General features: G+C 40.7%; 1 protein-coding gene across 9 annotated transcripts in view; it reads left to right on the top strand.

Annotated features, from left to right (window-relative positions):
- The window catches only part of SYNE2 (spectrin repeat containing nuclear envelope protein 2), a 368,901-nt gene that overhangs the window by 312,813 nt on the left and 38,724 nt on the right, over positions 1-17,364 (top strand). For all 9 annotated transcript variants that reach the window (XM_034937677.4, XM_034937678.4, XM_034937679.4 and 6 more), the window contains exons 93-97: positions 196-290; positions 1,547-1,781; positions 6,277-6,471; positions 8,683-8,808; positions 16,048-16,203. In XM_034937677.4, the coding sequence (XP_034793568.1) occupies positions 196-290; positions 1,547-1,781; positions 6,277-6,471; positions 8,683-8,808; positions 16,048-16,203 (807 nt within the window). The remainder of the gene's footprint in view (positions 1-195; positions 291-1,546; positions 1,782-6,276; positions 6,472-8,682; positions 8,809-16,047; positions 16,204-17,364) is intronic.

The raw sequence follows: 17,364 nt of genomic DNA on the forward strand, positions 1-17,364 counted from the left end.
TGTTTGCTTTTAAGAATATATTCGTAGGTGATGTTGATATGATAGTTGAACATTTTTTGCAGTAGGTTCAAATAATATGAAAATTAATTATCCCTCATATCCTTTGTAAGCTTAGATTTTAATAGGAAATGTAGGTTCCGAGATTCATAAAATGAATTTTACTAGCTGATATTTTCTGCTTGGACTCATATACAGATGTTAGAAGCTGAAGTTTCTATAAACCAGACAATTGCTGATTCCTATGTCACCCAGTCCTTACAACTCCTGGACACAACAGAAATAGAGAACAGGTGAGCTGTCTGGGGCTCATGAAGGTTGTGGGCGGATGGAAGGTAATGCATTCAGTCAGGGCAGGCTTTCCACCATGTGAACCTTGACCATGTTGGTTCCCTGTGCCCTGTCGGTTGACAGATCACCATAGGACCAGGCTTCTAACTATGTAGTGGGACTAGATCTTGCTGGGTGACCATAAAAACATCTGTGACAGACACCTTTTCCGTATGGTAGGTGGATGGGGTTAGCAGCCCAGAAGCTTTGGAAAATGCCCACTTCTCAAGTATAGTTAACTAAGTTTGTGCCCCCAAATGATTCTTCTGTACTGTTTCCTTCTCTACCATCATCCTCATGATGTTTTGCGACTTAAAAAATAATTTCTAAAAAATGATTATTCCTAATGTTCCCAGTAGGTAGCTAAATCCTATAAATCTGAAAGAAGGGCTTTCTCTCCATGCTACATATGTGGGCTTAGGGTCACTGGGCAGTGCCAATCAGGCTGAACAGAGCACCTTTGGCCAGTCTGGTAATGCTGAGTGAGTCTGCTCATGCAGCTGTACACATGGCAGATAGCCTGGAAATGGCCTGGCCATTTAAATACTTCTCTAAATGTCCTAATGGGTATGATTTTTCTTCCACATCACCACCCATACACCTCTGAATCTTCTTTCAGCATAACTAAGAAATGTAAAGCCCTTTTCTCCCTAGCTCTGAAGCAGTAAATGCAAGCCAGTTCCAGGATGATAAGCTAATTTCTATTTGATCTGTACAGAAAAACATGACTTTCCCATAATAAACAAGAGGCCTTATTTCTCGTGTGAAGGATATTATTTATCCAGAAAAGAACTGTTGAGTAGCTGCAATAAAGCATGCTCTTTATTGCTAAAATTATGTAAAGTACACTCAAGTAATCCATAGTGTTACAAAGTACCTGCCTGTTCATCTGTTTCCCTTTGATCCAGTTTCTAGTTTTCCTTTCCACGTTTGGCCTAATGTATATTAAAACAGCTTCAGTTTGTTTAAGGGAATGGTTATGCATGCTGGCAAAACACCAGGTTACGTGCAGATACCTTCTGCTAAACTCAGTCTGCATGCTGCCCTTCCCAAAGCCTTAATCATGTTTAAATTGAATAGCACTCAGGTGTTTAGAAGTTTGGATTTTTTTCATGTAAATTGTACTTATAAAAACTGAATCTGAGCTGCTATTACCCACTGATAGTTATTTTTTCTACATGTCGATGTCTGGATTCTATAACCATTTGTTTTTCCCCAGACCAGAATTTATTACAGAATTCTCAAAGCTGACGGATCGGTGGCAGAATGCTGTCCAGGGTGTTCGGCAGAGGAAGGGTGACGTTGATGGGCTGGTGAGGCAGTGGCAAGATTTCACTACTTCTGTGGAGAACTTGTTTCGCTTCCTCACTGACACCAGCCACCTGCTATCTGCAGTGAAGGGCCAGGAGCGCTTCAGCCTCTACCAAACCAGAAGTCTGATCCATGAGCTGAAGGTAGTGTATGCATCGTAGCAGTGTGAGAACCACAGGGTGGTCATTGTTTGCAAGATGTTCATTCACCTTTGGTTTAATGTTTTTGATGGTGATGTGATCCAAGTGGGCTCTCTGCAGTGTGAGGCCAGCAAGGTGCAGTCACCACCCCCCAACAGCCCGGTCCCTAGCATTGTGGGGTTGGAAACCCAATATTACCCATTCATCCAGAAATACTAGGGTTCTCTTGGGCCATGAGAGGAGGCATGGAGTGGAGATGGGTGAATAAATTGGGGGAGGTTTAGGGCAACAGACTCAAACCACCCAGATTCTTAAGCCACCGACTAATGTATAAATTGACCATTAGTGTAGTAATGTACAGCGATGGCATTGTTTACTCTTGAAGGGCAAATTCAATGGGTACAAAAAAAAATAGAATGAATAAGACCTACTATTTGATAGCACAGTAGGGTGACTATAGTCGATAATAATTTAATTATATATTTTTAAATAACTTAAGGAGTGTAATTGGATTATTTGTAACTCAAAGGATAAATGCTTGAGGGGATGGAAACCCCGTTCTCCATGATGTGCTTATTGGACATTGCATGCCTATATTTAAAAACCTCATGCACTCACAAAATTTTAAAAACTGATTTTAAAAAAATAAAAATAAAGGGGCAAATTCATTCAGCCAACAAAGCTTTCCAAAAGAAACTTGCCTGATGAGCACAGGATTAGCATAGGTGGTTGGCATGTCCCATGGAGCTGTAGAGCTACTCTCCACCTTAGAGAAGCCTCTCAACAAACACCACCCTCCTGAAATCCTGTACAGCCCTCACTCATTATGCAATCATCGCATATTAATTGAGTACCTTCTCTGTGCCAATCACTGTCCTAAGTGCTGGGTGTATTCTGTGGGTGGAGAGAAGACCTTCGCTCTCATAAGGGCAGACAAAGTAGTAAGTAAACCAGAATAATTAATCAGATAAATTAATAAATAATAAAATATCAGATTGTAATAAGACTTACATAGATCATTAAAACAGGGCCAGTAGAGATGGGGATGTGTGGCTCCTTTAGATTGGGTTGTCTCTGGCCATGTGACATTTAACCTGGGACTGAATGATGAGAAGGAGCCAGCCATGCAAGATCTAAGGAAAGAGCCTTTCAGACCGAAGGAGAGGCTTACTCCAAGTCCCCAAGATGAGAACAAGCTCAGCACAGCGGAGGAACGGCAAAAAGGCCAGTGTGACTGGCGCAGAGCTGGCAAGGCAGTAGTGGCAGGAGGTGAACTAGAAAGGCGGGTAGGGAGGAGTGTTTTGCAGGTTGGGTGTGGCAGCTGGATTACCTGGTCTGGCTGGAACCAGGGAGCCTTTGAAGCATTTCAGCTGAGGGAGAGGGCAGCATGACACTGTTTGCTTGTTTTTCTTTTTTTTTGGGGATGGAGTCTCACTCTGTCGCCCAGGCTGGAGTGCAGTGTCGCGATCTTGGCTCACTGCAACCTCTGCCTCCCAGGTTGAAGCAATTCTTGTGTCTCAGCCTCCCAAGTAGCTGGGATTACAGGCGCCCGCCACCATGCCCAGCTAATTTTTGTGTTTTTAGTAGAGACAAGGTTTCACCCTGTTGGCCAGGCTGGTCTCGAACTCCTGACCTCAGGTGATCCACCCACCTCAGCTTCCCAAAGTGCTGGGATTACAGGCGTGAGCCACTGTGCCCAGCCCCATATTTTTTAAAGATCACTCTGGCTATTCCTGATTGTAGGGGAGCTAAAGGAAAAGTAGGAATCCTAACATCTCACTTACCTATCGCTGCATAATGACACTCATCATTCTGTCTCGTCATTCTTGGGGTTGACAGGAGTTGGTGGTTCCTGCTTGGGGTCTCTCAGGCAGTTGCAGTCAGATGGTGGCTGGGGCTGGCGTCATCTGAAGCTCACTCACATGACTGATGCTTAGGCTGGAACAACTGGAGCAGCAAGGAGCTGGGACAGTGGAGCTCCTCTCCTTGGGCATCGTTCTCTGTGGTGTTACCACGTGAGGGCTTCCAGTGGCCAGACTTCTTATATGGTACCCCAATGGCTTCAAAGATTCTTATCCCAAGAACAAGTTGTATTGCCCTATAAACCCAGCCTCAGAAGTCACATATATCGCTTCTGCCACACTCTAACAATGAAGGCTATCATATGTGTCCACATGAGTTTGAGAGGAGGGGACAGAGGTGCCACAGTTTGATGAGAATTGGCTGAAATCCCAACACTTTGGGAGGCCGAGGTGGGAGGATCCCTTGAGCCCAGTTTGAGACCAGCCTGTGTACAACATAGTGAGACCCCTGTCTCTACAAAAAAATTCAAAATTTAGCCAGGTGTGGTGGTGCACACCTGTACTCCCAGCTGCTCAGGAGGCTGAGGCAGGAGGGTCACACTTGAGCCCGGGAGGTTGAGGCTGCAACGAGCCATGGTCACACCACTGCACTCCAGCCTGGGTAACAGAGCAAGACCTGTCTCAAAAAAAAAAAAAAAAAGGTTATCTTTGGAATTTCAGTGATCGTTGGAGGCAGTCATCTTGAAAGAGCCTGTTTGGGTGTGGTTACATCTGGGTCTTCTTTTCTGCAATAAGATAATGAGGTAACAGGGAGGGAAAGAAAAAACAATCATTCTCCTTGGTGAGTCCGGGTCTTAGGCAGATAAAGGACTTCAGCTTCTGTAGGAGACGCAGTGCGGGAGGGCAGAGAGACCCTGAGACTTCTTCAGTTCGGCGTGTCAAAACACCGTATTTTGGAGTGTCGGTTTGTGAGTCTGGTAAAGGAAAAGCTAGATGAAGGATGACTCTGGGTTGAAGCTCAAGCATCTTGGTGAATATTGTTCTGTTGACAGAGTTAGGGAAGACTAAGGGAGGAGCAGGTCTAATACGAGTGGCTCATTTGCGCAGCACAATATGTTGGAGAGACGCACGTGGAGTGCCTGTGGTCCAGTTGCTGTTTCTTTTATTTGTGTGCTGCTCCTGAGGGTGCATTTGGCTTTCCTCCTTTGGGTATGGGTGATCTTCAGGCTTCTCAGAAATGCCTTTGTAAATTAGTGATGCTCTGTTGATGTTTATCAGCTCCCATTTTGGAAAATGCCCACACTTTGTCTCCTTCAAGAAATTTCAAGGTGAAGGAAATAATATGTATGTATTATTTATTTATTTACTTATTTTTTTAGAGATAGGTACTCACTCTCTGTCTCCCAGGCTGGAGTGCAGTGGCGTGATCATAGCTCACTATAACCTCAAACTTCTGGTGAGGCTACCTCGGCCACCCGAGTAGCCGGGACTACAGGCACTCACCAGAATGCCCAGCCAGGAAAACATATTTAGAACAGACAAAAACTATTTAATTTTTCCTCTAAAACCAAATGCCTTTGGGAGTATGGATCAATTTTAAAGTTTTTACTTTATTTTTGTATTATAAATACCTAGTTTCAATCTCTTTAAAGAACGCCCATGTAGCCAGGTGTGGTGGCGCATCTCTTAAAAAACAGGACCTTCGCTACTCTCTGCACACTGCCTGCGGAGCGGCCCTGCTCTGCAGGAGCGGTCACGGAGCTGTAACACCGCCACTAAAATATAGAAAAAAATAAAAATAAACAAGACCTTGTCTCTTAAAAATTTTTTTTTTTTTTCTTGAGACAAAGCCTCACTCTGTCACCCAGGCTGGAGTGCAGTGGTGTGATCTTGGCTCACTGCAACCTCTGCCTCCCAGGTTAAAGTGATTCTTGTGACTCAGCCTCCCAAGTAGCTGGAATTACAGGCATCCACCACCATGCCTGGCTAATTTTTGTATTTTTAGTAGAGTCAGGGTTTCTCCATGTTGGCCAGGCTGGTCTCGAACTCCTGAGCTCAACTGATCTGCCTGTCTTGGCCTCCCAAAGTGCTGGGATTACAGGCATGAGCCATCACTTCGGGTCTAAAAATATTGTTTTTAAATTGTTTTTAATTTTCAGAAAGCCTACATGATATTCGGATGAAATTTTTTAAAGCTGCGCCTTTGGGGCACACATCGATGTACATGTTTATGTGCTCATAAAAAGCTTAAGAAATGTATATTTTTTTGTATTTTACCCTTTCTCGTGTTCTTTCCTTTTATATTTGTTTAGCGTAATATAAGGTCTGTTACTTGATTTCAGGTCTGTTACTCCATTCACTTTCTTAATACTCTTAGATCCATTTACCTTGCAGGCTATTATTCTATGATGTATATTTTTTTATTTCTCTGTGCTGCTAATCATTACACTGAGAATCTTATCTCACCAATCTTTGGAAATTATTTTAAGAACACCTCACTTAGTGGTATGCTTATCTACTCAGTGTAAAACATTAGCTTTTGATGTGTGTGTGTATGTACATTCTGACCCAATTTGTCTAATTTATATCTAGTTTAACTCTTAAGAAAAGCTCTGAAGGAAATATACACAGGCACACACAATCACATTTTGAACACATCAGAAACCTAAGCAAATTACTTCTCTTTTTTTTCTTAGAATAAAGAAATTCATTTTCAAAGGAGGCGAACTACCTATGCCCTAACCTTGGAAGCTGGAGAAAAGTTACTGCTCACAACTGACCTGAAAACTAAAGAGTCTGTGGGTAGGAGAATCAGTCAACTTCAGGACAGCTGGAAAGACATGGAGCCCCAGCTGGCAGAGATGATTAAACAGTTCCAGAGCACTGTAGAGGTAAACTCACCACTTACTTTTCCATTCATGATATTCAAATTCAGTACATAGATTTTCATTTGTGGTGTGAAAATGGAAATGGTTTTAGGAAACTATAGTATCATGAGTTTCCAACTCAAGCTGTAATCTGTAAGTCATGCCAGTTACTTAATGTGAAATGATGATATAGCATTGCAAGAGCTCAATGTTTAGTATTTAAATACTTGAGATTCTATTAAGATACTTACTTTTATGAAACAGGAAACATATTCAATGAAAGTTCAATACATAAAACTAATGTTCCATGTATGGAACAGACAGAAACACTTCATTTTTCTGCTATCATCAGAGAATGCACTTTTCCATATAAGTGAATTTTCCAAATAATGTATGATTATACCTTTAAGAACTACAGTGTTATATTTTGAGTCACTGTTAGGAAAATCATTATCGTTTTGTTATGCTAAGATACCAAGTTGTTCTCAAGGCCTCTGAATTACTTTGAACCTATGGCCCTCCCTGAACTACTGTGCTCTTTGAGTTCTGATATGGTTTTTATCATTTTTCTTTCTCTCCTCTTAATGTCAAGCTGTCTATTTTTACTTTGTCTTTCTCCAAGCTCACTTACTTCTTATAGCCCACTCTCTCTAGTCTGTCGTATGTGCCAAAACTAGATAACCAAACTTACCAGACATATTTTTCTGAATTAAGAGTAAATATATGCTGAGTTAGGGCTTGAAAATTTCTCCTGTGAATAAAGTATCTGAATTTTATTTGATATATGGACTATATGGAATTCATTAACTAGCAAACATTTGTTAAGCATCTGCCATGTTTGTAAAGCATAATGATAATTGGAAATAACAGTTTGAAGAACTCATGGTTTTGCTTCTCCTTTGCTTTCTTTTGAGTTGAGTTCCAGATAGTTAATATTGCTAGACAAGTGGCCTCCCTTCAGTGAGGGGTTACCATAGACTGAGGCCAACCCAAGTATGTTTAGGTATCAGCTGTACTGAATAATAGTGTTTCATTGTAGATTTGTATAGTTTTAGTAACTTCAGGAAAGAAGTTTATCCTAATGAATCGAATATAAATACCCTATAGTTGAAAATGCAGGCACCTATTTTGTTCAACAATTAAAATTTGAAGAAAAGAGATGGTTGACCCTTGACTTGGCTTTTAACCCCAGATCCACGGGCTAGTCATTTTTCTCTGAGCCTTAGTTTTCCCATTTTAAATATGATAATGCTTGTTTTAAATATGATAATACTTTCCCTGTCTATCTCCTAAGGTTATTATAATTACAATGAGTTAATAAAGTTGAAAATGCTTTGTAAACAGGAAAGTGCTTTAAGCAGAAGGTGGTAGTCAGCACAGTGGTGAGAAATGGAAAGTGAAGGTTGAATGTGAAAAGGTCACTAAAGCCAGGCTGTAGAAAGGAGAAGACAGCCAGCAGAGGAGAGGGGTGACGGTGGAAAAGAAGACAAGGAAGGTGGCTGAGTGCTTGTGTTCTGTGGTGCTGTCATAGCATATACCAAAGACTGTCAATGCTAACAGTTAATCCGTACAGTAGCCTTTTAGGTGTGAACTTTTCCAAAATTAAAGTAGAAATCACATTGGTTAGATGAGAGGGATTGGGGAGAGAGGAAGAACTTTTTTATTTTTATTTATTTATTTATTTATTTATTTTAAGATGGAGTCTCGCTCTGTCACCCAGGCTGGAGTGCAGTGGTGCAATCTTGGCTCACTGCAGCCTCCACCTCCCAGGTTCAAGCAATTCTCCTGTCTCAGCCTCCCAAGTAGCTGGGATTACAGGCACATACCACCACACCCAGCTAATTTTTGTATTTTTAGTAGAGACGGAGTTTCGCCATGTTGGCCAGGCTGGTCTCAAACTCCTGACCTCAGGTGATCCACCCGCCTCAGCCTCCCAAAGTGCTGGGATTACAGGCTTGAGCCACCATGCCCAGCCCGGAAGAACTATTTTCAAGCAAAGCCTAGCCTGGTGGTTGAAACGAGCCACAGGTAAAGCTGCAAGGAGGGTCGAGTCATATTGGTGTTCCTTCTGCTTTTGGAGACCATAGTCTGCTTAAGACAAGGAACTGGGTGTCTGTATGATTTATTAAAAACAAACTTAATAGAAAGATTATGTGGATTAAATGAGCTATTCTATTTCTATAATTCATTCTAAAGAGCAAAATACTTACCAGTTTTAATCTTGTTTTCAAATAGACCTGGGACCAGTGTGAAAAGAAAATCAAGGAGTTGAAAAGCAGGCTGCAAGTTTTAAAGGCACAAAGTGAAGATCCTCTTCCAGAGCTTCACGAGGACCTCCATAACGAAAAAGAGCTGATTAAGGTATTGAAATCCAAACAAGTGGCCAAGATAATCACTTAGCTGTTTTCTGAGTACTTTGAAGTGCTTCTTTGCCTCTTTCTGTGTTGAAACTGAGTTTTCATTTTCAATCAGAAAATATTTTCCCGATCTGTCTAACATAACATGATTGTCTCTTAAGGAATTAGAATTGATGCTTTTTACGATTGTTGTTTGAAGACGAGAAAGGCTTTTGCAAAAACTCACTTCTTAGGATCTTAGGGGTTTTCTCCTTCAGGTCCTCTTTCTGTCTGCTCCTCCTCTGTAATATAAGATGTGGCCTCTGAGATTCCTGTAAAAGCTGTTCCCTTATCAAATGTCCTCTTCTTTGAAACAAGAGTAAAATATGACTAAAGAATTCATTTTTGAAAGCCAGTAGGTTGGGGTTTGCTCCAGTATAGCATTTTTATAAAACCGTCCAAACTATATATTCTTCCTAATGAATACCACACTAGCAAAACTTCCTGGGTATTTTAGGCCTTTGCTGGAGACAAGGCAAACTTATGGATAGGAATTGGGGCCAGGAAAATTCCCAGGTCAGCAACTCCCTGCATCTCTTTTCTGTCTGCAGCTTTGATGTTTAAAAGACATTGAGAGACTGTTGGAATGGTCTTTTAATTTTTTTCTTCCTTCAATGACTTTCAGGGATCAAATTGAAAAAATTAGGAAGAAATGAATAGCGTTATACTTCAAATTGGGCCAGAAATTAGTGTCTTTCTCCCTACATCTTTTTTCTTTGTTGTAAAAATGTCTGATGTGCTAAAAGGCATAACAAATAATATGACAAACTGCCATGACACCATCACCCAGCTAAAAAATTAAAAAGTATGCACACAGTTCAAGTGTCCTGTATGATCTAACTTCTCCTTAGAGGTGTCAGTAACCCTGGATTTGGTGTTCATCATTCTTACACATGTCCTAATAATTTTAATGCATGTGTTTGTAGGTGTCAGTGTTGTTTGTTTGTTTTTGAGAGACAGGGTCTGGCTCTGTCTTCCAGGCTAGAGTGCAGTGGCACAGTCTCAGCTCACTACAACCTCCAACTTCCCAAGCTCAAGCGATCCTCCTACCTCAGCTCCCCCGAGTAGCCCAGAGTACAGGCATGCGCCACCATGCCCGGCTAATTTTTGTATTTTTTGTAGAGACAGGGTTTTGCCATGTTACCCAGACTGGTCTCAAACTCCTGGGCTCAAGCAGTCCTCCTGCCTTGGCCTCCCAAAGTGACAGCAGGCACCCAGCCTGCTGTCAATGAGATGTAGAATTGCTTTCTGTTTTTAAACGTTATATGGCTAGGCATGGTGGCTCACAACTATAATCCCAGCACTTTGGGAGGCTGCAGCGGGAGGATCCCTTGAGTCCAGCAGTTTGAAAGTAGCCTGAGCAACAAAATGAGATCCCCACATGTACAAAAAAAATTTTTTTTAATTAGCTGGGTGTGGTGGCACTTGACTGCGATCCTAGCCGCTGGGGAGGCTGAGGTGGGAGGATCCTTTGAGCCCAGTAGGTCGAGGATACAGTGACTCATGAATGCACCACTATGCTCCACCCTAGATGACAGAGTAAGACTGTCTCTAAAAAGTAAACAAAATACATAAATTTTAAAACTTTATATAAGCAGTACTATATATAATGTAATTTTTTTTTCTTTTTTTAAGACAGAGTCTCCTTCTGTCACCCAGGCTGGAATACAGTGGCACAATCTCGGCTCACTGTAACCTCCACCATTCGGGTTCCAGCAATTCTCGTGCCTCAGCCTCCCAAGTAGCTGGGATTACAGGCGTGTGCCATCAGGCCTGGCTAATTTTTTTGTATTTTTAGTAGAGATGGGGTTTCGCCATGTTGGCCAGGCTGGTCTTGAACTCCTGGGGCCTCAAGCGATCCACCTGCCTCCGCCTCCCAAAGTGCTGGGATTACAGGCGTGAGCCACAGCGCCTGGCCTACAATGTAACTTTTTTCCCTCATTTTGATTTGGAGTCATAGATGTTGGTACCTAATGCACATTCATTCTCACTGCTGTATAGTATGCATTATAAGAATATACAACAATTTATATATCCCTTCTGTAGTCACTTGGTATTGTCAGTTTTTTTTAAACTTTTGCTAATCCAGCAGCTGTGAGATAGTATCTCTTCGTAGTTTATTAGTCAGTTGCACATTTTTTTCATATTTGCCCTTTTGTGAATTGCCTATTTGTGCCTTTTACTGATTTTTTTCCATTGGGCTATTTGTCTTTTTCTTATTGAGTTGAAGGAGCTGCTTATTTATTCTAAATATTCCTCTTCTACTGAGTATATACATTGCAAATGTCTTTTCCCATCTGAGAGCCTGTTTTTCTACATTTTCCTTGGTATTGCTGGCTGAACAAAAGATATTTTGTTAATGTGGATGAATTGGTCAGTATTTTCCTATATGATTTGTATTTTCCGCTTCCTTTGCAAAATCTTCATACTAAAGTCATAAAATACATGCTTACATTCTCTTCAAAAAGTTTTTAGTTTTTGATTTTCACATTCACATCTTTATTCATTGAGGAATTGATTTTTGCATACATTTTAAGGCAGAGATCCATTTTCTAATTTTATTCGTATGGATAGCCAGTTGTCTTGGTGCCTATTTATTGTCTAATGTCAAATACCAAATTTCCATAAATGCAGGATTTGTTTCTCAGTTCTCTGTTCCATTGGTCTGTGTATCTCAGCTTTAATATCAAACTCTTGATTACTGCACTTTATTGTAACACATCTTTATTTCAGGTGTGATGTATACCCACACCTTGTTCTCTCACATTACTTTGGATGTCCCTGGGTCTTTGATCTTCCGTAACTTTGAGGAACAGCTTGTTAAACCATGAAAAGTTCTGATAAGAGTTTTAATTGAATTGCATTGAATTTTAGATTAACTTGGATAATTTTTTTTAGTATTCCTGCTCATGCTCATGACTGTGGTATATATTTCCCTTTGGTCATATTATTGTTTTCACTAATGGTTTATAATTTTTTTTTTTTTTTTGAGATGGAGCTTCGTTCTTGTCACCCAGGCTGGCGTGCAGTGGCACGATCTTGGCTCACTGAAACCTCTGCCTCCGGGTTCAAGGGATTCCCCTGCCTCAGCCTCCCAAGTAGCTGGGATTATAGGCACCCGCCACCACGCCCAGCTAATTTTTGTATTTTTAGTAGAGACGGGGTTTCACCATGTTGGCCAGGCTGGTCTCTAACTCCCAACCTCAGGTGATCCACCTGCTTTGGCCTCCCAAAGTGCTAGGATTACAGGCCTGAGCCACCACACCCGGCTTATTCTTGTTATAATTTTCCTAATCACAAAAGATATATCTTTTGTTAGATTTATTTCTTGGTGCAATATTTTTGAAGCTATTGAAAATACTGCCTTTTTCTAATTATATTTCCTAACTGATTATTGCTGATGCCTAGAAATGTAATTGGTCTTTGCATATTTATGTTTAACCATCTTGTTAAACTCTTATGTTAATTCCAATAATTCATTTATGTATTTTTTTGGGTGTCTATGAGACCATCATCATCTGTCAATAATGACAAGGTTATTTTTGTTTGTTCTTTTTAATATACTTTTTTTTCCCTATTTTTCCTACACGGGTCAATACCTTCAGAACATTGTTAAGCAGAAGTATTAATAGCTGAGTCTTCCATTCTTGATTTTAGAAGAAAATGATTCTAACATTTCACTGTTAAATGTGCTATTTGGTGGTGATGTGTCAGTCAGTGGCTTTATTAGGTTAACAAGATTTCTGTGCCTAATTTTCAAAGTTTTTATCATCCCTACCTCATTAGGTTTAGAGCAAGACTTTGGTAACAACGGAAATAATTTGGAGTCATGCTCTCAGCTGAAACACAGAGTTTCCTTCCATAAGGTCTAGAAACCTGTGCAGAACATGAAATGTAAACCCTTGAGCAGCCATAATTTTTCTCAAATATCACACTTCTCAGTTTCCAGTGGGATCTTTTCAGCTTTCACAGTCTCAGCATCCTATTTATCAGTGGAAAGAATCAGGGAAAGGCAAAAAGCATTGAGTTCGTTCAACCCGTGACCATATTCTGAAAAGATCCCAAGTAACCCAAAGCTTGTCCAGGTCAGTGTGTTTCATCCCTGATTCACCTGGGGGAAATATGCTAGCCACTTGACCAATTTGAGCTTGACTTTCCTCCTCATAGAATTATATTCCCTTCTAAACACAGCTGCAAAAAGAAAAAGATAAAAGATAAAAAAGAAAAATTATATTCCCACTACAGCCACGTTGAGGAATGGAATAATTTCCTTACATATATGTTTTTTATGTATTCTAACTTCACTATTATGAAAATTGCTACAATGGACATCTGTGTTTCATAACACTTGTCCAAAGATTGAGTCCTTGGAATAGTTTGGTTTTTAAATAATTTTTGTATAAGTAAAATTTTTCTCTTATCAGTTCCTCTCCACAGAAGCAATCAACGTTACAAGTTTGTTGTATTTTCTTCCAAAGATAGAGTATGCATATGCAGGTCAAATTTTATTTATATACCCGTTCTTTTTTGGTCCTCCTTTACCCAAATGGTAGTACAGAGAAATGGGACTTGACTGTTCCACGGGTAATTGAGTCCACAGGCAAGGCTTAGATGCTGTCCTGATACTGCAGAGTCCAGTCAAATCCTGTGCAACACACCGCTTTTCGCAGCCAAACAACTTGAAATTTTACATCCCATGTTACGTAAAAAATTGGAAATTTTCAGGTATTCTTGTGGTATAGATAATTTATCTGGTTGGATGAAGATGGTGGAAACTTATCTGATTTCTCTTTGACAGTTTGGTTGCAAGTCTGGGGCAATTTAATTTAAAGACAGGCATGATTGTTGACATTTTTATACAAACTGATCGTCAGCTCTAGTAAACTTCCACAAGAGACCTCATTCTATATATTGTTTGACTCCCTGCTTTTTTCATTTAGTCTTTATGAACATTTTAAAGCTCTCGAAACATACAGCCAAACTGCTTTCCTTTCAGCCGTACATTTTGATATCTGAAAACTTGCTGTACAGCAGCACCATGGCAGGTTCTGTCAGGGTCCCTACCATGTGTGGAGCTAATGGTCCAGTCTGCCAGAGAGACCTGTTCACCAGATAGCCACACTGTATGCATAGGGGTGTGTGTATGTGTGTGTGTGTGTGTATGAACATGGTGAGTGTTAGAGGGGAAAAGGGCAGGGCAGTGAGAGTAAAACAGGAGTCTCAACCTTATCCAGTGACTGTACACTTTCTGATTGTCAATATTGTAAGTATTCAAACCAAACTGATTGAAACCTGGCTGGGCATAACTTGGCGGCCGAGCCAGCACCTCTGAGCAGGGCACTGGACAGGCTGAGCTTCCTGCCACCTGACTGGGAAACTCTGTCTGAAGCTCAGCGGTTTCCAGATCTCCAATTTCAAGTCAGTCAGTGGTACACCTTGGCTGGCAGGTGGCCCCCTTTATGTTATGTAGCTTTCCAGAGTGTTCCACTGTGGAATCTGCTGTCATCTACTTTACTGGAACCAATCGTGAGACCAAAAGTAGGTAATAAAAATGTTAAATACCTAATGATTTATCTTCTGAGAAAGGTGTTAATTCCTCAATCTTCATGCAACCTTTAAAAAGAATTCTCTGGGCCATTTTATTAAACATAAATTCTTGTTGGTAAGCTATGAAATCATGCCAGTGTAGCTTTTAGAACTCTGAAAATCAATCAGAATTAACATATTGTTAGGGCCTTTCAGATTTATCCCTGATTTTAGGCATAGTATCAGCAGGGCATGGTGGCTCGCCCTTGTCATCCCCGCACTTCAGGGGGCTGAGGCAAGAGGATCACTTGAGCTCTGGAGTTTGAGACCAGCCTGGGCAAAATGGTGAGACTTCCATCTCTACAAAAAGATATAAAAATTAGCCAGGTGTGGTGGTGCGTGCTTGTAGTCTCAGCTACTCTGGAGGCTGAAGCATGAGGATCACTTGAGCCCAAGAGGTCAGTCGAGGCTGCAGTAAGCCATGATCGTGCCACTGTAGTCTAGCCTGGGCAACAGGGTGAGACCCTGTCTCTTAAAAAAATAATAAAAATTAAAAAGGCATAGTATCTTATTTCAGATTCCATTTGACAGATAGGACTGAAGACCCTTAAAATGTGCCAAGTCATGAAGAATTGTAAGCACAATAAAAACCTGGTAGACGCTTGAGTGTTTTGGTTGTTTCCTTTTACCTTCCCTGCTGTGAAAGTAAATCTCTTGAGTAAATCCTAGATTTCAGAAGGTTTCAATTTGACAGACGCTTTTTTTTTTCTTTCTTTCTTTTTTTTTTTTTTTTTGAGATGGAGTCTCACTCTGTCAGCCAGGCTAGAATGCAGTGGCGCGATCTTGGCTCTCTGCAACCTCCGCCTCCTGGGTTCAAACAATTCTCCTGCCTCAGCCTCCCGAGTAGCTAGGATTACAGGCGTACGCCACCGCACCCAGCTAATTTTTGTATTTTTAGTAGAGACGGGGTTTCATCATGTTGGCCAGGCTGGTCTTGAACTCCTGACCTCAGGTGATCCGTCCACCTCAGGCTTCCAAAGTGCTGGGATTACAGGTGTGAGCCACTGAGCCCAGCCAATGCTGCATTTTAAAAGATAGATGTTTCCATGGCCAGAAAAATATCTGCTAACTAATCTTTGCCAATTATTAGAAAAGTTTATTTTTTCTTCTGTTATACTTACTCATTATTTTCAAAAGTTAACCAAAAATAATTCCCTGTGAACAGAAGTTGTTGCTGTTACGTGATTGCCACAATAGCAGCAATGCATTTCTTAGGGTTTTTTAAAATGGAAAATCACACTTTATCTGAAATGTAGTTTCAGGATTAAAAATTGTATGTGTGCGTGTGTGTGTGTAAAGATTATTAGACTCCAAATACACTTTCCTCTAAATAAAGACCTATGTGACTTTAAAATAGAATAAATTCTATCAAAATCAGAGCTACCTGAGGAAATGAAAATAAAGGTAGAAAAGAGTTTTCCTTTGATAAGAAGGTGGTGGAGAACTGGCCAACCACAACTGCAGGCGCTCGTCTTGGGCTGTTTCCCATTCAGAAGGTTCCTCCCCCTCTCCTGGCCTCCCCTCCCCCAGAGTCTAATCAAAGGATTAGCCTACAGGTTTGGAAACAACAGCCGCTTGAGTTGAAGGCTTTTTACCCCCTTCTTGTGATTAAATGCAGGAACTAGAACAGTCTTTGGCTAGCTGGACTCAGAACTTGAAAGAACTTCAAACTATGAAGGCGGACTTAACCCGGCACGTTCTCGTGGAAGACGTGATGGTTTTGAAGGAGCAAATAGAGCATTTGCACAGACAATGGGAGGACCTCTGCTTAAGGGTAAGTCAGCTCACTGCAGGGCACGGCTGTTTGGGAGTGGATTGAAATGTCTCTGAAGGCCAGACAAAGTAGAAAGGAGCTTAATTTCATTGAACCGGAGGCCCTTTTCAGTGGGACCCCTGGCCCGGCCGCTGCTCCTTTAGAAGGCAGCAACATGGTTTAACAGATTTGACCCTTTTGTTTCTCCAGCGCTAAATGCTAGAACTTTGCATGCTTTTAATGAGCTTTTTTAAAAAGTCACTTTAAGTGGAGACAGAAATTGCAATTCTGATCAGATGTGTAGACTGCTCTCTGGCTTGTGTAGGTGGCAAGTCCTAATCAGTGTATCAGAAGCAGGACCCAGTGAAGAGGTCCTTTACTGGGGAGTCTCTTCTGGGCCTAACAGCAGGAGTCTTACTTCATGCCCACCAGGCATGGGAGCGTTTCATATAAGTACTCTGCATTCACAGGAACCTGATGTTTATTTCAAGTAGCTGGTTTCTAAAATCCTCTAAGAGAAATGATCAACTGCTATGTTGTCTCAATGGATCACTTCAACTTATTAAGAATGGGATTGTATTAATAGAGTATTATACGGTATAGGCTTGTGACAGGATCAGTATTGAATTAAGGGGTTCAAATAGTCTTAAAGATCTTTGTTTTAAGAACAGAGAATTCCAAGGAAAATAAATTCCTTAATCTCATTTTTGTGAATTAAGAGATGTATTTAAAAAGTTGAAATTCAGACACGTTCTCCTTGATTTTAGTATTTAATATTCACAATGTACCCTAATTTTAAATGTTCTTTTAGAACTTTTCAATTTTTATACAAAAGAAAATGTTTAGAATATATGAAAAGTGTTCTGAAAGTTAAGGTAGACAGGAAGACTGGGGCCCAGATGTTCCTAATTGTTACTATTATGAAATCAATCAGAATGACAATGTGCAAAATGCCAGGATTTTTAAAAGATAAACAGATGCCCCGAGGAATGGAAACACAACACTTGTTTTTCTAGGATAGTTTTTCAAGCCTTTTTAACACGTTTGGCTGGCTAGGATATATAAGCATTCAGTATTTTCTTCTCCGAAAAGAGCAGAGGTTTCTTTATACACAGCAGGAAAATCTCAGAGAATTCAACCTTGGTTTCCTGGTCCATATAGTGGGGTGTCAAAACTTTACCA

The sequence above is a fragment of the Pan paniscus genome, chromosome 15 (genome assembly GCF_029289425.2).
Source record: "Pan paniscus chromosome 15, NHGRI_mPanPan1-v2.0_pri, whole genome shotgun sequence".
NCBI lineage: Eukaryota > Metazoa > Chordata > Mammalia > Primates > Hominidae > Pan > Pan paniscus.